The sequence below is a fragment of the Culex quinquefasciatus genome, chromosome 2 (genome assembly GCF_015732765.1).
Source record: "Culex quinquefasciatus strain JHB chromosome 2, VPISU_Cqui_1.0_pri_paternal, whole genome shotgun sequence".
NCBI lineage: Eukaryota > Metazoa > Arthropoda > Insecta > Diptera > Culicidae > Culex > Culex quinquefasciatus.
This window is the reverse complement of record NC_051862.1, coordinates 166,622,464-166,642,788: the sequence shown is the minus strand read 5'-3', so window position 1 is coordinate 166,642,788 and position 20,325 is coordinate 166,622,464. Positions and strand designations below refer to the sequence as shown.

The 20,325-nt window shown below is 37.4% G+C and overlaps 3 protein-coding genes across 4 annotated transcripts; 1 reads left to right on the top strand and 2 right to left on the bottom strand.

Moving 5' to 3' along the window:
* Positions 1-529: 529 nt before the first annotated feature.
* LOC6050855 (protein TIPIN homolog) lies at positions 530-1,483 on the bottom strand. Its single transcript, XM_001867346.2, has one exon. The coding sequence runs from the start codon at positions 1,374-1,376 to the stop codon at positions 552-554; it is 825 nt and encodes a 274-aa protein (XP_001867381.2). The 5' UTR covers positions 1,377-1,483; the 3' UTR covers positions 530-551.
* Positions 1,484-1,585: 102 nt separating this feature from the next.
* Positions 1,586-3,334, top strand: LOC6050854 (la protein homolog). Its single transcript, XM_038255654.1, has 2 exons — positions 1,586-1,700; positions 1,892-3,334. The coding sequence occupies exon 2, from the start codon at positions 1,903-1,905 to the stop codon at positions 3,100-3,102; it is 1,200 nt and encodes a 399-aa protein (XP_038111582.1). The 5' UTR covers positions 1,586-1,700; positions 1,892-1,902; the 3' UTR covers positions 3,103-3,334.
* Positions 3,335-9,270: 5,936 nt separating this feature from the next.
* On the bottom strand, positions 9,271-10,868 carry LOC6050860 (cytochrome b-c1 complex subunit Rieske, mitochondrial). 2 transcript variants are annotated; one of them, XM_001867344.2, is made up of 3 exons: positions 10,618-10,868; positions 10,068-10,208; positions 9,271-9,999 (listed from the first exon to the last, which is right to left on the bottom strand). In XM_001867344.2, the coding sequence occupies exons 1-3, from the start codon at positions 10,733-10,735 to the stop codon at positions 9,533-9,535; spliced, it is 726 nt and encodes a 241-aa protein (XP_001867379.2). In that variant the 5' UTR covers positions 10,736-10,868; the 3' UTR covers positions 9,271-9,532. The 2 variants fall into 2 exon arrangements, with proteins under 2 accessions (XP_001867379.2, XP_038111752.1); XM_038255824.1 differs by having other exon boundaries at positions 10,552-10,867.
* Between the last annotated feature and the right edge of the window lie 9,457 nt (positions 10,869-20,325).

Below are 20,325 nucleotides of genomic sequence, written 5' to 3'. Positions count from 1 at the left end.
GCAGCTGGCCAGCGTACGGTTCCAGCGGACAACCCAGCGATCCCTCCTGGCTGGGGGCGATCGTTTGCCAGCGTGGTCGCGGCCGGTAGCGGCAATGCGGCCCAGCAAGAAGTCACCGGGAAGATCTCTTTACCCTGCCGGAGTTCTTTGCTCTCGCGGGGAGATGATGACGCGGTTTCGGAGCTGCCGTAACAAGGCGGAGCAATTTCTAGCCCTCGGGGAATTAATGATTAAGCACATCTATAAAGGATAAAAAACTGTGATCTAGTTTTAAGCTTTCTCTATTTCTATCCCCTTTTCCTAGCAAGTTTAGTAAGTTTTTTTTTTAATTTTTCTTACTCTTGGTAACACCTTTATTTACAAGCAATAACTGTTCCAAAATGGATTATGATGTAACACACAGCTGAAAGGAACTCCAAAACTCTGTTTTGTACCAAAAAAGAACTTATTGTATCTTGATTATTCACCAATAAAACCGAATTTGAATTTGAATTTGAAAAATTTTAATTTATTAATTCACATAACATTGAAGATTTAAACGTTTAATGCTTTCACTCCTTCATAGCAGCATCTTGCGAGGCGGCCGCTGCCGCCGCGGCCATTTTCGCCTTCCGTATCTCCAGCGCCTTCAGCCTGTTGGCGGCGATTTTGGCCCGCATCTCCTCGGTCATAGCCGGAGAAGGTTCCTTCGGGGCAGGCGCAACCGGTGGCGGAACCGGCGTCCGCATACTCTCGTCCCGCACGGCGTCAAAGTTGCACTCCGAGACGGACAGATCGGCCACGCCCGAAGTGTTGGCCGCTCGCGAGATTGCGATCTGCTCTTCGATCATACTGTCCAGCGGATCGAGCGGTTGGTTGAAGGCGGCGTTCGACTCGTACATCAGCCCGCCAGCATTCTCGTCCCCGCCGTCGTCTGCTTCGGCATCGTTTGTAACCACCGGATCGAGCATTCCCAGCCGGTACTTGTTCATGTAGGTGTGCATCTGCTTCTTTTTGCCGAGACGCTCGATCGTGCTGAGGCAATCGTCCAGGTTGTACTTGGGGTACATCCGGTGGGCCCAGTGCTGCATTCGTTTCATGATCGCGTTCAGATCGTCCGCTTCACGCCCTTTGCCGCGAAATTTGAAACCCTTGAAGTAGTTCTCCAGGTCGGCGATTCCGCGCGGTCCGCAAAGGCGTTGGACGTTCAGCAGGTTCCGAGGGTTTCGAACGGTTCGCTGCTTCGGCTCGATCTTGACCGGTTTACTGGGTCCTGCTTCGTTGTCCCCGCCATCACCATCGTTGTCCGGCTGACCTTCGTCCTCGGAGAGGATTCGGCCGTCGTTTTCGTTGCCAAGTTCATCCGCATCGCCAAACAGATTGTCGTAGTGGGACATTTTACTGGCAAAGTTGATTCTAAAATTAATTAAATCTTACAATTTTTACAAACTGTGTTTATAGCAACAAATTTCAAAATATGTTTACAAAATTTCGCGCCAAATCGAATTTCTACTGACGGGCACACCTTCTTCGAGGTCCTCAAAGGCAAGTTGTCGCCGCGTTCGGTAAAGTCGGTAAAAAGAGATTCCGATGAAGCGCGTGCACGCGCTGTCATTTCAAAACGTCACTTTTCGGCATCTCGATTTGTTTTCTTGTAAATTACACACGTGCGGAGAACGCGGCTAACAATTTTCCGACTTTTTCGCTGTAATTTCGCACAGGTAAGTTTTGAAAAAGTTCGCTTTTGATTGCTTTATTAGACTACCTCCGAAATTTGCCTGGGATTAGAGGAAATCGTTGAAATTAGCAGAAATATTGACGAAACAACTTTTTCCTACCGACAACGGAACATAACCTTAAAAATCGTTGCTCAGAATTTCGTCAGTTTTGATTGAAATTTCATCCGTTACAGACCTTCCCACAATGACTGAAACCGAGACGAAGGTGGCCGCCGCCGAGGAGCCCACAAAGACCACAGAGGAAGAGGCACCGGAAAGCACGGACGAAGCAACGACGACCCCGGCAAATGTGTCCAAGTTGGAGGGATCCATCATTCGCCAGCTGGAGTACTACTTCGGCGATGCCAACCTAGCCCGGGACAAGTTCCTGCTTGAGCAGATCTCCAAGGAGGAAGGCTGGGTTCCGCTGGACGTGCTGCTTACCTTCAAGCGGCTCAAGTCACTGAGCGAGGACAAGAAGGTGATTGTCGATGCCATCGAAAAGTCCGACGAGGGACTGATCGAGATTAGCGAGGACCGCGAAAAGCTGCGTCGCCACCCGGAACGTCCCGTGCCGGAGCTGAACGAGGAGAAGCGCAAGGAGATCTACGCGCGCACCGTCTACGTCAAGGGATTCGCCCCGGAAGACGGCACCCAAATGAACGAGCTGCTCGAGTTCTTCGAACCGTACGAGAAGGTGTCCAACATTGTGATGCGAAAGTACCACGACAAGGCCACCAAGAAGTACCTGTTCAAGGGCAGCGTGTTCGTGACGTTCGCCAACAAGGAACAAGCCGCGGAGTTCCTCAAGAAGGAGAAACTCACCTACAAAGAGAAGGAGCTGATCTGCAAGAGCCAGGACGATTACTTCGAGCAGAAGAAGGCCGAACGCAAGAAGAAGGACAAAAAGAAGGAGGAGGAAAAGTTCGACATCGGTCACCTGCCAAAGGTCGCCTGCGTCCATCTGGACGGCTTCGGCAAGGAAACTAGCCGCGAAACCATCAAGGAGACGATTCTCAAGCTGGACGAGTCGCTGGAGGTCGCCTTCATCGATTACCAGAAAACGGACAGCAACGGCGTGGTGCGGTTCTCCACCGAAGGCAACGGCAAGAAGTTTGTCGAGAAGCTGACCGACAACAAGATCACAATCGACGACGAAGAAATCACCGCCCGGCTGCTCGAAGGGGACGAAGAGACGGAATTCCTGCGCAAGGTCGTCAAGGACCAGGCGGCGCGGCGAGCGGCCCAGGGCGGACGCAACAAGGGACGCTTCCAGAAGGGAGGCCACCGGAATCACAAGAATGGCGGTGGCGGCCACGGTGGCAAGAAGCGAAAGACCGAAGACGAGAGTTCGGCCGAACCGGCCACCAAGAAGGTGACGACGGAGGCGAAGGCCGATGCGTAGATTCGATTTTCTCTTTTAGCTTGATAAGGTCAGGTTTTTTTTCCTTTCGTCGATAAGATTTTACGTTCGTACACTTGAATTGTTTGAACTTGAGGGGCAGTTTTTTCAAAGAGAGATGCTTGAAAGACGAGCTCTGCGTTTGATTTGAAGTAACTATTTTCACTAATCTTTCCAAATAACGTATTGTTAGGAATAACCACAGAAATACAATAATTAATATTGTAAACATCAACATTTACTAAGATCTCTTTTTTATGTACCTAGTGTCAAAGATATATCACAAATGCCTTAACTCTTTTTTTCTAAACACCTCGTTAATTTTTTTAAAACAAAAAACAAGAGTAGCAAAGTTGTTCGTAGGGGAAATTCTCGTATGTTTGGCAGGTTAAGCACTCGCTCCTAACTCCATCCAATTTACTGATTTTCACTATTTAAACAACTAATTTTGCAAAACTTTTGATACAAACTTGCTTGCTCACTTCTTATTGAGCTATTTATCACTCGATTTCAGTTGAAAACGCTTTTAATTAGCTTTAATTAAATGTCAAAGTTCTGACCTGCCAACATTAGAGGCACGCTGGAATTAGATGCTGTTCCCCTAGAACAAATTAGGTAATTCTGCCTAAAATTTGAAAAAAATGAAAATGTGGGCAGTAGAGGATTAATATTGTTGATCCGACCTTTAGTTGTTAAAATATAGCCTTTAATAGAATGGAAATTAGGAGCGAATCTGCAGTGTCAAAAAGTTATGATCATGGCATGAGTCGCATCATAAACAGAATTTTTTTTTAAAAAACGATCAACATTTCAAAAAAGCAAAATTACACATTTTGAAATGTGTTTGGTGATTTTGCAATTCTAAAAATATGTTTTTGAACAAAAGAGAAATTAAAAAGTCCTAACAAGCACACAAGAACAACAATTTAGAAAATAAGTCAAGATTCATCGACGAGTTCCCGGACATGGACGAGTGGAAGGAGAACGAAGAAGGCTCCGGCAGCTTTAAAAGGCAGAGTGAATTGTGAAGCGGAGGTTTGGTTTTCAAGCATCCACAAAATCCTTAACATCAAAAAATCAAACCATCCACATTGACGACCCCCGGGTCTTTTGTGGTCCCTATTGCAACCTAGGAGTCCGAATGGGGAGAGCACCCAAACCTCTTTCTACTCCAAGGAACCTTCCACCCCAGTGTTTGAACTGACGACCTTTGGATTGCGAGTCCAACCGCCGCCAGCGATTCCACTGGAGTAGGCTTGGTTTGGTGTGTTGTTTGTACTTATGGCACGGAGCGACTCCTACACCTGGAATGACTTAACGGCCTAACAACCAAGGCCGGGACCGACATTTTACTTCCTCATCCGATGGAAGGTTGGAGCAGATGGGAATCCTAGAACGCAGATATTACAAAGATCAACGAATTTTACCTTTGAGGAGGGTGCGGATGTATGTACCACGCGAAGTAGAAGCGCTACGTAATGTTTCGCATGATTCCACTTGGTCATATGAACGATCTAATGAAACAGTACGTACTACGTAGCCAACTGCCTAACAAATCTCATACCGTTGAACGGAAAGGTGAACACCGGACCCAGGGCAGCAATGGAACGTGGGGACATAAAGGAGGCAATGAAATACAGAAAATCGGTAATCCACGTAGGGGAGTTGAGACTACCTCCTAAAAAGGTAGAATTTGAAATTTATAAAGCTATTGATAATATGGTTACAGTAGGTATTTAAAAAGATTTATCGAGCGAGAGAATGCCACGACGAACTGGGAAAAATACACTTATTTTGTCGTGGCTTCGAAGATGCAAGACCATCCGTTTTTGACTTAGATTATTACAACATTTCGCTTATTGATGTTTGGGTTTGGGGTGAACTGATATTCTAAGGAACAAAAATAACTGAAAATTGGTTAGTTTTTAGTTTAAATGAATTTATAAAAAAGTTAAAGTAGCTTTGTCCCCAAGTTTGTCCCAGACATAAACGATGATTTTCCCTCAAAATAGGTACTTGACCTTCCCGTCCGTGTTTGGGAAGCGCTCATTTTGCTTGCAAAATCTTTGCATTATTTCAATAGTTAAACTATTTTGACAATATTGAAAATTCAGTATCAAATTGCTGCATAATTTCTCAAATTGAATGGAACAAAAATCGTGCCGATTCGAAATAACATTTTTGTCAGAGCTGCGGTCTTATTTAAAACGACTCCGACTCTGGCCTAAGAAACCGTATTTTAAGCTGAATGCTCCAAGGGTTCTTACTTGTTCCTGGCGAGTTTTGCACCCACGCAGAGTTGTTGTCATCTCGATGAAAATGTTCAGAAGTTCTTGTGGTGAAAACAGGTCACTACCGCCTTCATCCGTTGATGCTGGTTGGTTTTCCCTCGCTGACTAAAGCCAGGAGGTGTTGTATTCTCTGCAACTTTTTGCCGCTGATTCAACGGCAATGGCTGCAGATTTGGAACCACTCGAGCAGATCCCGCTCCTGGTGACGCCAAAGCAGGAAAATCCACGTCCACGTCCACGTGGTGTTTTGCGACGATTTTGTTGGTGCCTCGCACTCAGCACGTTTTGGGCAGCTTCGATCCTTGGTCGGATGGTCGCCACCGCAATTGAAGCATTTGGCTTCGATGTTTTCGTTGATTGTGTTGCAAGCTAGTGTTTTGTGCTCACCTCCGCAGGTTGCACAACGACTCTTGATGAAACAGTTCCTTCCACCATGTCCACGTCACGTCACGGTGCACTGGACGATACCGTTCCCAAGTCACGATGATGTTGAAAATTGCCCGAACTGCTTTCAGCTCAGACGGCGTTGTCGATCCTTTCTCATGATGAACCAGGTACAGTTGATCACGATACTTGAAGGCATTGCTGTGTCTCGTCATCTTGAAGACTTCGGTCACGTTCAACTTAAGAGTTTTGAGCTAGCTCTTCTTTCAGCACACTCACATCAAGACTCCTCAACTATTTTTGATATGTTTTGTCAGTTTCAAATGTTGTCAACACGACCGTGGTGATTATTGCATTCGATCGTAATATTACGATCGTTATTTCTCGACTCACGATCGAGATTTCTCGATAGTAAGATTACGACTTACCATCGACAAATCTCGATCTACCATCGACAAATCGTCAGCTGTGTGCTATCTTGTGACAACGACCATTTAGTACTTTTCGAGAAAATCGATTTTTAAAGTTTGATCATAAATATTTTCAAAACTATGAATGGTAGAGCTAAACTTTTTGAAGAAATCTGTTCGTATACTATCGCTTAACAAACGCTCAAAGTTTCAACTAATTTGGTTACACCAGTTAAAAGATACAGTAAATTATGTAATCAAAAATCTGAAAAGCACGTGTCACAAGTGTGTTTCGAAAGTAAAATTGTACTACGTGTCACAAGTGTGCACAGAATTCCCATACAAACTAAAATAGACTTAAATCAATAGTTTAAATGACTTAATCAGTATATTTTCAAAAACAAACAATTGCATTGCCTTCAGAAAATGTGTATCAACATAAATTTGTGAAAAACAAGAAAAAAATTCCACATTTTCCAGCAACATGTATGACGTGTCACAAGTGTGCACAATCATTTTGATGATAAATTAGTCTATGTCACAAGTGTGTATTGCGATATCCGGGAAACGGAAGCGAGTTTCCAGAACCGGGTTAAAGCATCTTGTAGTGTTTGTTAAGTATAGCAAAACGTCTTCATTAACTCATTTTCAACCAAAATGGTCTATGTCACAAGATAGCACACAGCTGACGAAATTACAACTTACCATCGAGAAATTACGATCGTAATTTTACTGTTGTGAAATCTCGCTCGTTGATCGAGAAATTACGATCGTAATTTGTAATACCATTTTTTAAATATTTTTTATTTAAACGGCATTTTAATTTAAAAAATTTCAAAAGTTTCAAAAATTTCAAAATTTTAAAATTTAAATTTTTTTGAAAATTTTAGAAAAATCAGTATTTCAAAAATTTCAAAAATTGTAAAAATTTAAAAAATTAAAAAAAATAAAAAATTTAAAAAAAAAATTTTAAATTTGAAAATTTTTAAAAATTTTAAAAATTTTAAAAAAATTTAAAAACTTTAGAAAATTTTAAAATTTTTAAAAATTTTTAAAATTTTAAAAATATTTAAAATTTTTAAAATTTTAAAAATTCTTAAAATTTTTAAATTTTTTAAAAATTCTTAAAATTTTTAAATTTTTTAAAAATTTTCAAATTTATAAAATTTTTTGAAATTTTTTATTTTTTTAAATTTTTGAAATTTTTACAATTTTAGAAATTTTTGAAATACTGATATTTTTTTAAATTTAAAAAAAAATTGAAATTTTAAAATATTGAAATTTTTAAAAATTTTGAAATTTTTAAAATTTTTGAAATTTTTAAATTTTTTAAAAATTTTGAAATTTTTAAGTTTTCTAAATTTTTAAAACTTTTGAAATTTTTGAATACTTGAAATTTTTAAAACATATATCGAGATTTTCTCGATCGTTAGTCGTAATTTGTCAATGGTAGATCGAGAAATTACGATCGAATGATCTCAATCTACTATCGACAAATTACGACTTACCATCGACAAATTACGATCGTAATATTATGATCGAGAAATCTCGATCGTGAGTGGAAAAATTACGATCGTAATATTACGATCGAATGCAATAATCACCACGGACATTTTGATATTTTCGGTATTCACTTACAAAATAATATTACAATATAGTATTTTTTTGTTAATTTGAAAAATTTATAAAAGAATCTATTTTTTTTCGAGAAATTTTAGACATTTAAGAATTGCTGAAAGTTTTTCGCATTATTATAAGTTTTTAAAGTTTAAAATAAAATTAAATCTTCTGATTTTTTTTGAACTTTTTGAATTTTTATAATTTACAAGCTAAACTTGTCTTGTCTTTTTTAGTTTCTTGACGTTTTTAACTTGTTTGCCCATTCGGCCTCCTGTGATCAAAATTTCAGTTTACGCAACTTTTCCCAAACAATCTGCAAATTTTCCGGAACCGATTCTAGAGTATTTTTTTTGTTTTTTTTTTAAAGTTTGAATTGCTTGAATTTTGAATATTTTTTGGTTAAAAAAGTGATTTTTTAATTATTTCGAGAATATTACGTTTTTTTATAGCTTTTACAACTTTCGGAATAAATTTAAGATATAAGACTTTTTTTTAAACTTTCAGAATTTGAAAATTTTTAAAACTATGAAAAATAGATTTTTAAAATATTTTAGAGATTAATATAACAAAGTTTTTCATTTAAATAAAAATATATAAGTTTTGTAAGTCCTGCATTTTAGAATTTTAGAATGTTACTACTAAAATTTCAAACATGTAGTATTAAAAAAAAGTTCAATGTACTTTTTTTCAGCAAGAGTTTGATAAAATTTGATCAAATTTGAATTGAAAGAATACATAAATACTGGCAAAAAGAAGCAGTCAAGAATTAATTGAATATTTTTTTTTTATTTTGACTACACAACCACACTTGTTTACTATTTTATGAGTTATGACAATACAAACATGGGTAAGACAGGACTAACAGGTTATTTTTAAGTGATCATATTGAAATATCTCAAAATAAAGATGCTTAAAAACGTGATGGCATCTGAAAAATGTTATGTTTTGCAAAAAATCGTGATTAAAAAAATAAATGTAAAATATTTTTAAGTTTGGCGAACTAACTTGCATTATAGCAAATATTGAACAGTAAAGAAGTTCATAAATTTTGTTAAATTTTAGATTACTCCGAGTCCGGCTTTATCAGAAATTTTCGACTCCGACTCCAGCTCATAAAATTAAGCCCACCTCGACTCCGACTATTCGAGTTTGACGACTCCGACTCCGAATCCAGTTTCCCAGAATGACCCGACTCCGATTCCACAGCCCTGATTTTCTAAACTATTTAATTTCTAAATTTGAAAGGTATTAAATCATTCATTTTTTTGTTGAAGATTGACATTCTAGAAAATTAAAAATAAAAATAAAAAATAAAACAAAACTTTTGTGATAATCAACAGTCAAGCTTGGTGCCTTTCGATGATGAAGATTTTCGACTAACTCTTCAGGAAATTCTCCAAAAACGTTTGCATTTTTGTCGTCCTGGATGAAGTTTTGGATATGTTGCGCAGTCAACTGGGAACAACTTTCTGTGAAGGAATTTTCCTCAATTTATTAGTTGTTTTTCCTCCGTTCCAGGAACAGTTGTTGTTCGTTCCATTTCTATAATTCGTTTTCCGGCAAATACTCGTTCCTATTTGTTTGTGTTTTTGTTTTTGCTACGCGTCCAGTTCTGTTGTCGTTTTCCCGTACTTACAATGCAACAAGGATGATTTTCATTTACTATTGGTTTCGTGTTTTCAAATTGTATGTTATTTGGTGCTAAGATAGCTTCTTGCGTGCTCTCCTTTAACCAACCACCACCAGGTTGTCCTCGGGGAATTCGTAAAAGGGCACCTCCAGGTTCAGCGGGGCCGGTCCCTTCCGGATGCGGCCGGACGCGTCGTAGTGGGAACCGTGGCACGGACAGTAGTAGCCGCCAAAGTCACCGGCGTTCGCGATCGGGACACAGCCCAGATGCGTGCACACGCCAATCACGACCAGCCACTCGGGGTTCTTGACGCGCTCGGCATCGGTCTGCGGGTCACGCAGCGTTCCGGTCGCGACGGCCTGTTCCTGGGAAATTTCCGCCGCCGTGCGGTGACGGATGAAGAGCGGCTTTCCGCGCCACTTGAACGTCACGGACTTGCCCTCCGGGATGTCCGACAGCTTGATTTCGATCTTGGCCATGGCCAACACATCGGCCGAGGCGCTCATCGACGACACGAAGGTGGACACCAGCGACTTGGCGACGTACGCCGTGCTCACACAGGCACCTAAAACGAGGGAAGGGAGAGTGTTTTAGCGTTTGTTTGGGGTTTTCCGATTGACAGATGGGACCAACCTCCGACCATTAGGTAGGTGAAGGCGGCGCGCTCATCGGCCGAGCTGTTCTTGGCATTTGCCCGCTTGACCTGGTCCCGGCGGTAGTCGGAGAAATCCGGCGTCTGGATGTCGGTGTGCGCTAGACGGATCTGGCTGGGGCCTGCAAGAGAAGTCAAATCGGTTAAAATGCCTTTAGGTGGATTCATCAGTTGGTTTGTTGTTGTCTTGATAGGTTATGTTTTGAAATGATTTTCCTACGATTTTCTACCTATTTTTACTTTAATTCAAGTGTTACACTAAACTGTTCTGTTAAATTCTCACTTAAACAATTTTTAATCACAATTTCTCAACTAATAATCGCAATATTTCGTCCTTTGCGAATGTTACATAACAAATAAATTTTCATCTGTCAAAGTGCAATCTTATGCAAGAGAAAACAGGAGGAACCGCTTCCGGCCGCGGAACCATCAACACCGCACGAAAATAATAAGTTCGCTAATGACCTGAGAATCCGGTCGAAACGCGGACAACGTTCCGGGGCAGATCGCTTCCCACGACCTGGGTCTGACCTGCGACGGCGCCTGGCTTGCCCTCGGCCTTGACGGCGACGGTGGCCACCTTGAGGCCGCTGGCCACGCTCTGCGACACGCCGCGGACGTACGACAGCTTGGCGAGGTTTCCAATCATCCTGGCTGCTGGGAGGTCTTCCGGAATCGATGGATTTTTCCTTTTTCCGACTTTTTTTTTCTCGCTCTTCAGCAGCACACACACTGGCTGGTGACGGGAGGAGGCGCGATGACAGAACGTTTGAAGGAAAAGACGCAGACGATTTTTTTTTTTGCTCGCGGAGTTTGACGTTTGCTTGGCAGGGTTGCCAGATTGATGTTTGTGGAATATTTTTGGCTTCGAGAAAGTCAAAATTTCATTCCTTTATGAGTTTTGTACAAGTTTTGTTGAACAAAAATATGTTTTTGATATAAATGAAATTTTCTTTCGTATAGCTTAAACGTTTTTAGCGATTTATTCGCTTTACAAATTGCATTTTTAAGCTATTCGAAAATATTGAACCACGTCTAACCACGAATTAAATCATCTGGTAGCCCTGAACAGTTGTCAAAGACCTTGCGCAGCACGCAAAACGGACATTAGGTATAAATTCCTAATTTTTAGTATTTTTTGAACTTATGTTCTAGCTTGTCAAATTATACCTAAAAATTAGTATTTTTTTCTTCCTAAAATTTAGGATTTTTTTAGAACACTGAAGTACTTCTTAAAAATTCCTAAATTTTAGTATTTTTTTTAGTTCAAAATTGCGATTCACGTTTTGACAAGTCAAAACAAAATAATTTCGTGGCTGTGGGTTGGTGTTCCGCGGTGCTGCTGAAAACTTCGGAACTTTTGCAAGGTAAGTGTGCAGAAGAAAAGTGGTTCTCCGGTTCTGCACGGAGAACGGAACCCGGAGCATCCTTATTAGAGGAAGTGTGGCTCGCGTGCTTGTGGTAGAGGAGGAGGAGGAGGACGGAACCTTCAACTCCCGGCGGAATTAAAAAAACCGCCTCTTCCCTCTCGTGCTCTGGAGGACGGATCTCGGTACGGATATTTGCGGAAGAGCTGGAAAGGGGAAGTATAAATATGTATATGTATAAACGGACCCCAACCGTGGGGATTGTGCGACCGTGGCGATTGTGTGAATGAAATCTATCTTTTTGTGATTTGGTTGGACGTTGCAGGTGTGTGTATGTATGCGTTTGTGAAAGTGTTCGTGTGTGTGTGTGTGTGTGTGTGTGTGTGTGTGCTCGTGTGTGTATGAGAGACTGAAAGTGAGAGGGTGGGGGTAGAGGAAGAGAAAGAGAGAAAGAAAGAGAAAGTGGGTGAGAGAAGAGGAGAGGGAGAGAAAAAGTGGGAGAGAAGAGGGAGTGAAAGAGAGCGAAAATGGGAAAGGGAGAGAGAAAGTAGAAAAGGAAGAGAAAGGGGGAGTTTGTGAGAGAATGCTGGAGGGGAAGAGCGAAAGAAAATGTGGGAGAGAGATAGGGTGAGGGTAGAGGAAGAGAGAGATAGAAAGTGGGAGTGAGAGGGGCAAAGATGAAGAAAGAGAGAGATAAGAGATAAAGTTGGAGAGAGAGTAGGAGATGGAGAGATAGTAGGAGAGGGAGAGATAGTAGGAAAGGGAGAGAGATAGTAGGAGAGGGGAGAGAGTAAGAGAGGTAGAGAGAAAGTGAGAAAGAGAGAGGTGAGAAAATATGGGAGAGAAAGAAAGGGAGAGAGGGTAGAAGAGAAAGAGAAAAAGTTGAATTGAGAGGAAGAGAAGAGAGAGATAGCAGGGAACAGGAAGAGCGAGAAAATAGAAAGAGAGGGGAGAGAGAGAAAATTTTAAAAATCTCTAATTCCAAACTTTAAAAACTCCAAAAAATCCAATCTTATATTCTACAATTCCAAATATTTAAAGATTAAAATGTTGAAGTTGTAAAAATAATAAAATATTAAAATAATAACTGATGTTTAAAATAAATAAATATTAAAATATTAAAGAACTAACATATTATAAAATATTACACAAAATAATAATGTTAAAATATTCAAATCATTAAATATTTATTTTAGGTAAGTACATTTATGAAAAAATTGTGTTTTAAGTAAATAAAAAAATTTATATAATTTAAAAAAAAATATTCTCCCTGCATAGCTCTTGGAAAATACCTAATTTAAAAGTTAAAATATTGAAATTTAAAAATATTAAAATATTAAAATATAAAAATGTTAAAATATTAAAATATTAAAATATTAAAATATTAAAATATTAAAATATTAAAATATTAAAATATTAAAATATTAAAATATTAAAATATTAAAATATTAAAATATTAAAATATTAAAATATTAAAATATTAAAATATTAAAATATTAAAATATTAAAATATTAAAATATTAAAATATTAAAATATTCAAATATTCAAATATTAAAATATTAAAATAGTAAAATATTAAAATATTAAAATATTAAAAAAAATATTAAAATATTAAAATATTAAATTATTAAAATATTAAAATATTAAAATATTAAAATATTTAAATATTAAAAAATTAAAATATTAAAATATTAAAATATTAAAATATTAAAATAATAAAATATTTAAATATTAAAATATTAAAATACTAAAATACTCAACTATAAAAAATTAAAACATAAAAAAAAACAAATATAAAAAAATTGATAAATTTAATATTAAAAATTTAGATACATTTAAAAATTAAAATTTAATTTAAATTTTAATATTTATTTTTAGGTGTGAACATTTATGAAATAGTTGTGTTTGATGTAAATAAAAATATTAATATCATATAAACCATTGTTTTCTTCTGCCTGCATATATCTTGGATAATACTTAATACCTAATTTGATCTTTGATTATTCTTCAGTATAAGTAATTTTGGATCATTCACTTTTTCTGAAAATACCTCAAATTTAGGTATTTATTCCTAGAAATAAGGAATAATCATGGTCCGCCATCTTGGATTATACCTAAATATTAGTAATTGTGGATCCCTCACTTTTTTTCTAAAAAACTCAAATTTAAGTATTTATGCCTAAAAATTAGGAATAATCATGGTCCGCCATCTTGGATTATACCTGAATATAAGTAATTTTGGATCTCTCACTTTTCCAGAAAATACCTCAAATTTAGGTATATAAACCTAGAAATAACGAATAATCATGGTCCGCCATCTTGGATTATACCTAAATATTAGTCATTTTGGATCCCTCACTTTTTTCTGAAAATACCTCAAATTTAGGTATTTATTCCTAGAAATAAGGAATAATCATGGTCTGCCATCTTGGATTATACCTGAATATAAGTAATTTTGGATCCCTCACTTTTCCAGAAAATACCTCAAATTTAGGTATTTTTACCTAGAAATAACGAATAATCATGGTCCGCCATCTTGGATTATACCTAAATATTAGTCATTTTGGATCCCTCACTTTTTTCTGAAAATACCTCAAATTTAGGTATTTATTCCTAGAAATAAGGAATAATCATGGTCTGCCATCTTGGATTATACCTGAATATAAGTAATTTTGGATCCCTCACTTTTCCAGAAAATACCTCAAATTTAGGTATTTTTACCTAGAAATAAGGAATAATCATGGTCCGCCATCTTGGATTATACCTAAATATTAGTCATTTTTGATCCCTCACTTTTTCTGAAAATACCTCAAATTTAGGTATTAATTCCTAAAAATTAGGAATAATCATGGTCCGCCATCTTGGATTATACCTGAATGTCAGTAATTTTGGATCCCTCACTTTTCCAGAAAATACCTCAAATTTAGGTATTTTTACCTAGAAATAAGGAATAATCATGGTCCGCCATCTTGGATTATACCTAAATATTAGTAATTTTGGATCCTTCACTTTTCCAGAAAATACCTCAAATTTAGGTTTTTATACCTAGAAATAAGGAATAATCATGGTCCGCCATCTTGGATTATACCTAAATATTAGTAATTTTGGATCCTTCACTTTTCCAGAAAATACCTCAAATTTAGGTATATATACCTAGAAATAAAGAATAATCATGGTCCGCTATCTTGGATTATACCTAAATATTAGTTATTTTGGATCCCTCACTTTTCCAGAAAATACCTCAAATTTAGGTTTTTATACCTAGAAATAAGGAATAATCATGGTCCGCCATCTTGGATTATACCTAAATATTAGTTATTTTGGTTGCCTCACTTTTCCAGAAAATACCTCAAATTTAGGTATTTATACCTAGAAATTAGGAATAATAATGGTCCGCCATCTTGGATTATACCTAAATATTAGTTATTTTGGTTGCCTCACATTTCCAGAAAATACCTCAAATTTAGGTTTTTATACCTAGAAATAAGGAATAATCATGGTCCGCCATCTTGGATTATACCTAAATATTAGTAATTTTGGATCCCTCACTTTTCCAGAAAATACCTCAAATTTAGGTATTTATACCTAGAAATTAGGAATAATAATGGTCCGCCATCTTGGATTATACCTAAATATTAGTTATTTTGGTTGCCTCACTTTTCCAGAAAATACCTAAAATTTAGGTATTTTGGTTCTACAATTATACCTAAAATATAGGAATTCTCGTACTAAAACGCTATTAGTAATTTTATTACTAATAGCCGATTAGTAATAAAATACCTTATTGCAGTCAGGTTCGATTATACCTAAAAATTAGGAATTTATACCTAATGTCCGTTTTGCGTGAGGGCTGGGATTAGATCAGCTGGTGTTCAAACTAATCAAAATAGCCTGCATGTATGCAGCCCGCCAATCGGATTGACAGACAAGACAAAAATATACTTATCGGAAATCATCAAGCTTAGAATGGGGCAGAAATTTTGTTATCAGATTGCATAATTGCAAACATTTTTCAAATGTGCATGCAGTGTGACAATTTTTGCCTTCCTCACCTTACTGAGGAATGGCTAAAAAATCACTCGAAAATTGAACTGCTCAATTTGACGTCCTAGACCTACCTTCACGTGTACATATCGACTCAGAATCAAATTCTGAGCAAATGCCTGTGCGTGTGTAGGGATGTTGATCGAAAAATTGTGGAGTTTGACCGTTGTGGCCTAATTTGATCCGTCTTGGGGTTCTCTAAGTCGCTACCGCTAGCTACAAATCATGATGCTTAGTTGAGTACTTCAAAAGTTATGCTAAAAAGGGTGGTTGAAAGAAAAGGTATTTTTTTTAGAAAGGTATTTTTTTTTCAACGAGTCCAAAACATTCAAGATCTGACAACCCTATCAAAAGTTATTAGCACATAAGTGTAATTTGTACACTTTTTGGTGGCCGGATCCCATATATTTTGATGAAAACGTTGTCTGGATCTAGCATGCGACATCATTGTTGGATGGGTAATCAAAAGACATTTCCAACAAGCACAAAATATTGATGATCTAATAACCCTATTTAAAGAAATGAGTGAAAAAGCTTAACGTGTTAAATTTTTAAAAGGGGAATGATGATATTTTTACAAAATATATTTAATAAATGAATGTGAGGAAGTCATCAACCACCTTACGGTGTTTTTTCAATATAATTTCTGGAGTTTTATTTTAGGAAATCTTTCAGCTTATATAACCATTTTTTTTAATTCTAGATTTGCATGCAGTCAAATTAAATCAAATTATTCGCTCTGCAGCATTGCCTTGGCTGCGAGATTCCTACTCGAAACTAAGTGTCAGAAGGCTTGATTGTTGAGGCAATTGTAAAACCTCTTTTTACACCTTAGCTTCCCATCCACCCCGGGATTCGAACTGACGACCTTTGAATTGTGAGTCCAACTGCCTACCAGCGACCCCACCGAAGCAGGACCCAGGGAGACGACTCCTACACCTGGATTGAGCTAACGACCTAACACCACGGTCCCATTAGGGTGTAATATGGTTGTATGGAGAAAAATAAAGTTGTCCAAATTTAGCGAGCACAGAAATTTTTCAGTTCCTTTTGAGGTCCTAAACAACTCCCCAAAGTTTGGGAACGATTGGTTTAGTCCTCACTTTGCGCAAAGCGATTCAATTTTCCATATAAATTTGTATGGGAAAAACCATTTTTTTGGATTTCGATATTTATAAAATCCTCGTTTCACGCTGTACTAAAACCGGATTCATATTCAGATGGTCTGGAAGGTGCTCTACAACTTTCTCGAAGAGAGTATGGTGCTAACTTGCTCCTAATAAAAGATACAGCGTGTTCAAAACTCGTCTAAAACGTGTTTTTTGCTCGAAAATCACGTTTTAGACGAGTTTTAAGGACGCTGTATCTTCTTTCAGGGACATGCTAGCACCATACTCTTTTCAGGAAAGTTGTAGAGCACCTTTCAGAGCATCCGAATATGAATCCGGATTTAGTACAGCTTGAAACGTGGATTTTATAAATATCAAAATTCAAAAAAAATGTTTTTCCCATATAAATTTATATGGAAAATTGAATCGCTTTGCGCAAAGTGAGGACTTAACCAATCGTGCCCAAACTTTGGGGAGTTGTGTAGGACCCCAAAAGGAACTGGAAAAGTGCTGTGCTGGAAAATCGATTTTGATATTACACCCTACGGTCCCATACATGCAGTATTTTTTGTTATAAAAAAAAGCCAGAGACACAGTGCAACTTTTTGACTTTTCGACAGATTTTTTCGCGACAAATATATTTATCTGATGAGACTAACTTCATTTTGCGTCTAAGTTGTTGATCGAAGAGCGTGTTCAAAACTCGTCTAAAACGTGTTTTTTGCTCGAAATTGTAGAGCACCTTCCAGAGCATCCAAATATGAATCCGGTTTTGATATCGCGTAAAATGTGGATTTTTTTAAATATCAAAATTAAAAAAAAATCTCGTTCAAATTTATACGGAAAATTTAATCGCTTTGCGCAATGTGAGGACTTAACCAATCTTTCTCAAACTTTGGGGAGTTGTTTAGGACCCCAAAAGAAACTGAAAAATTGATGTGCTGGAAAATCGATTTTATTATTACACCCTAATGACCCAATCGCACCCACAGACCCACCGTCACGCCTGATAACGGTATTTAAAAACACCCAAAAAGCGTAATGTTTCAAATAATTTTGATAATGTTCTAAAATATATGTCTTTCCCTGAAGGAAAATTTTCTCAACCTCCAGCCCTTTCTGCTAGAGCATCGTCGGTGCACTGAAAGAAACCAACATAGCAAACTGAAGTGTTTTTTCACGTGAGTGTCTCCAAAAATCTACACGATGCTTTCACGTGCTTTTCCATTGGCCCTCACGTGTTTTACATTTCAAATGGATGTGAAAATAACTTGAAACCAGCTGATCGTTAGCGAGAAACCTTCCACTCTTTTTTCACATGAAGTTCCCTTCAAATTCAAATGAATTTCTCATCGATTTGCCCCATTCGACATTTCTTTTGATTTTGAAGTGGAAAACACGTTAGATTGGAATGTTTTGGTTTTGAAATGCGTCTGACGAAAAATCTCCATTAGTAAGATGGCCACCGACGATGGTGGTGGAAAATTTGCTTTTCGGATCGCTTCGTATTAAAATGATCGTTTAGCCAAATAACAAATTTCTTAACGATACTTTTACTATTTTAAGCAGGTGATAGGTATAATATAGTGAAAGAGTTAATTTGTTTGAAATTAATACGTTTTATTTTTCAGAAGATCAGGGTTTTCTTCGGAATCTGCTCTAGATCCGGAGCTGTTCGTCCTGAAAAAAGGTGTTTTTCGAGATGCATTATGGATATCCAGGGCGAGCTACGGATTCGCCAGCTACCGGACCGAGAAGTTCGTGGTCGCCTCGGTGCACTTTTGCTCGGCCAGGTTAAACCCGTTCCCGAACGTCCTGGTCGTTGTGATTCTCCGGTCCGGCAGGGCGTGCACAAACTTCGTGGTAGATCATCAAAACGCTGTCGGAACCTGATCAAAATTTAGCAACGCAGCGTAACCACGAGCGTAACAGTGAAGTGAATTGAAATGAGTGATTTTTTTACATGCTTTTAAAAATGTTTTTATTTACATTAATCATAGTTTAAATCGAGAAATAAATTAATAAAAAAAACGAAACCCCTCTCATTTTTTACACAAATGAAAATCATTGGAAATCTGTTCCTATTACACTACAAACTCATTAAACATTAATAAGAAAAGCATTGCAAATTCATGTGCGTGGTCACGTGAAGGTAACGTGTTTTGCTGTTGAATTTACCGTGTCGCGCGATGAGATTTTTCGAAGTGATTTGCACATGAGATTCACATGTAAAGTCGTATGGGGCAGATTCACGTGTGAAACATGTGACATTGTTGTGAGCCTTTCATTCAGTGTAATAAAGTTAAGTAAAGGGTATAAAGTTCTGTTTTGGGTAATTTTCTTCTCTTGTTTTTTTTTGTTAAATTGAATGTTAATTTCAATATTTTTTTCAAAATCTTTAATTAAGACATAAATCGAAAACAAAAAAAATGACTGATTCTCTGACCTTATCTTATCACTTTCAACAACTGGTCGGAAAACTGGACGGGAGATGAATGCTAATGTTCTGGATACTGCTGGTAGAAAAAAAAATCCGTTTTGTCGTCCCTGATGGCCACCACCACGTCAGGGAAAGCATTTTCAGTTTTCCACGTAAATGTGTGTTGCTATCCAGTGTAGCTTTTCTGGGAAACTTTTCGGCCGTATATATGAGGAAAAGCTTGCACGTTAAAATAATATGGGATTTGCTTGAAAATTTTCAAAAACGTGCCATATTTTAATTTGACAACGGTTACAGGATCAATTAATCAATTAATAATATAATGTAGTATTACAATCTGTATAGGAATGAATATATCATTAAAAAATATGTGAGTTTTGTGTAAGTAAAAAAATATGTTTAAAAAATCAACCACACGATAAAATATTAAAAGTATTGAATGTTTAATTCAACACAGAAAAAAAAAATCAATTCTCGTAATCGTGAATTAAGTTCGCGAATGTGAGAACCACGAAGGAATTTGTTCATGAGTATGGTTCATTAGGGTGTAATATCAAAATCGATTTTCCAGCACAGCACTTTTCCAGTTCCTTTTGGGGTCCTACACAACTCCCCAAAGTTTGGGCACGATTGGTTAAGTCCTCACTTTGCGCAAAGCGATTCAATTTTCCATATAAATTTATATGGGAAAAACATTTTTTTTGAATTTTGATATTTATAAAATCCACGTTTCAAGCTGTACTAAATCCGGATTCATATTCGGATGCTCTGAAAGGTGCTCTACAACTTTCCTGAAAAGAGTATGGTGCTAGCATGTCCCTGAAAGAAGATACAGCGTCCTTAAAACTCGTCTAAAACGTGATTTTCGAGCAAAAAACACGTTTTAGACGAGTTTTGAACACGCTGTATCTTTTATTAGGAGCAAGTTAGCACCATACTCTCTTCGAGAAAGTTGTAGAGCACCTTCCAGACCATCTGAATATGAATCCGGTTTTAGTACAGCGTGAAACGAGGATTTTATAAATATCGAAATCCAAAAAAATGGTTTTTCCCATACAAATTTATATGGAAAATTGAATCGCTTTGCGCAAAGTGAGGACTAAACCAATCGTTCCCAAACTTTGGGGAGTTGTTTAGGACCTCAAAAGGAACTGAAAAATTTCTGTGCTCGCTAAATTTGGACAACTTTATTTTTTTCCATACAACCATATTACACCCTAATGGTTCATTTGCACTATAAACGTGAATATACTCCTTCGCATTCGTGAATTTAATTCA

What these genes read in the sequence shown, in the direction of transcription:
- LOC6050860 (XM_038255824.1), bottom strand. Translation starts at nt 10,735, where the DNA reads ATGATTGGAAACCTCGCCAAGCTGTCGTACGTCCGCGGCGTGTCGCAG. An exon ending in CGTTTCGACCGGATTCTCAG is followed by an intron (nt 10,209 to 10,551) that starts GTCATTAGCGAA and finishes CTTCTCTTGCAG; the next exon opens with GCCCCAGCCAGATCCGTCTA. An exon ending in CACCTACCTAATGGTCGGAG is followed by an intron (nt 10,000 to 10,067) that starts GTTGGTCCCATC and finishes CCCTCGTTTTAG; the next exon opens with GTGCCTGTGTGAGCACGGCG.
- LOC6050854 (XM_038255654.1), top strand. Translation starts at nt 1,903, where the DNA reads ATGACTGAAACCGAGACGAAGGTGGCCGCCGCCGAGGAGCCCACAAAG.
- LOC6050855 (XM_001867346.2), bottom strand. Translation starts at nt 1,376, where the DNA reads ATGTCCCACTACGACAATCTGTTTGGCGATGCGGATGAACTTGGCAAC.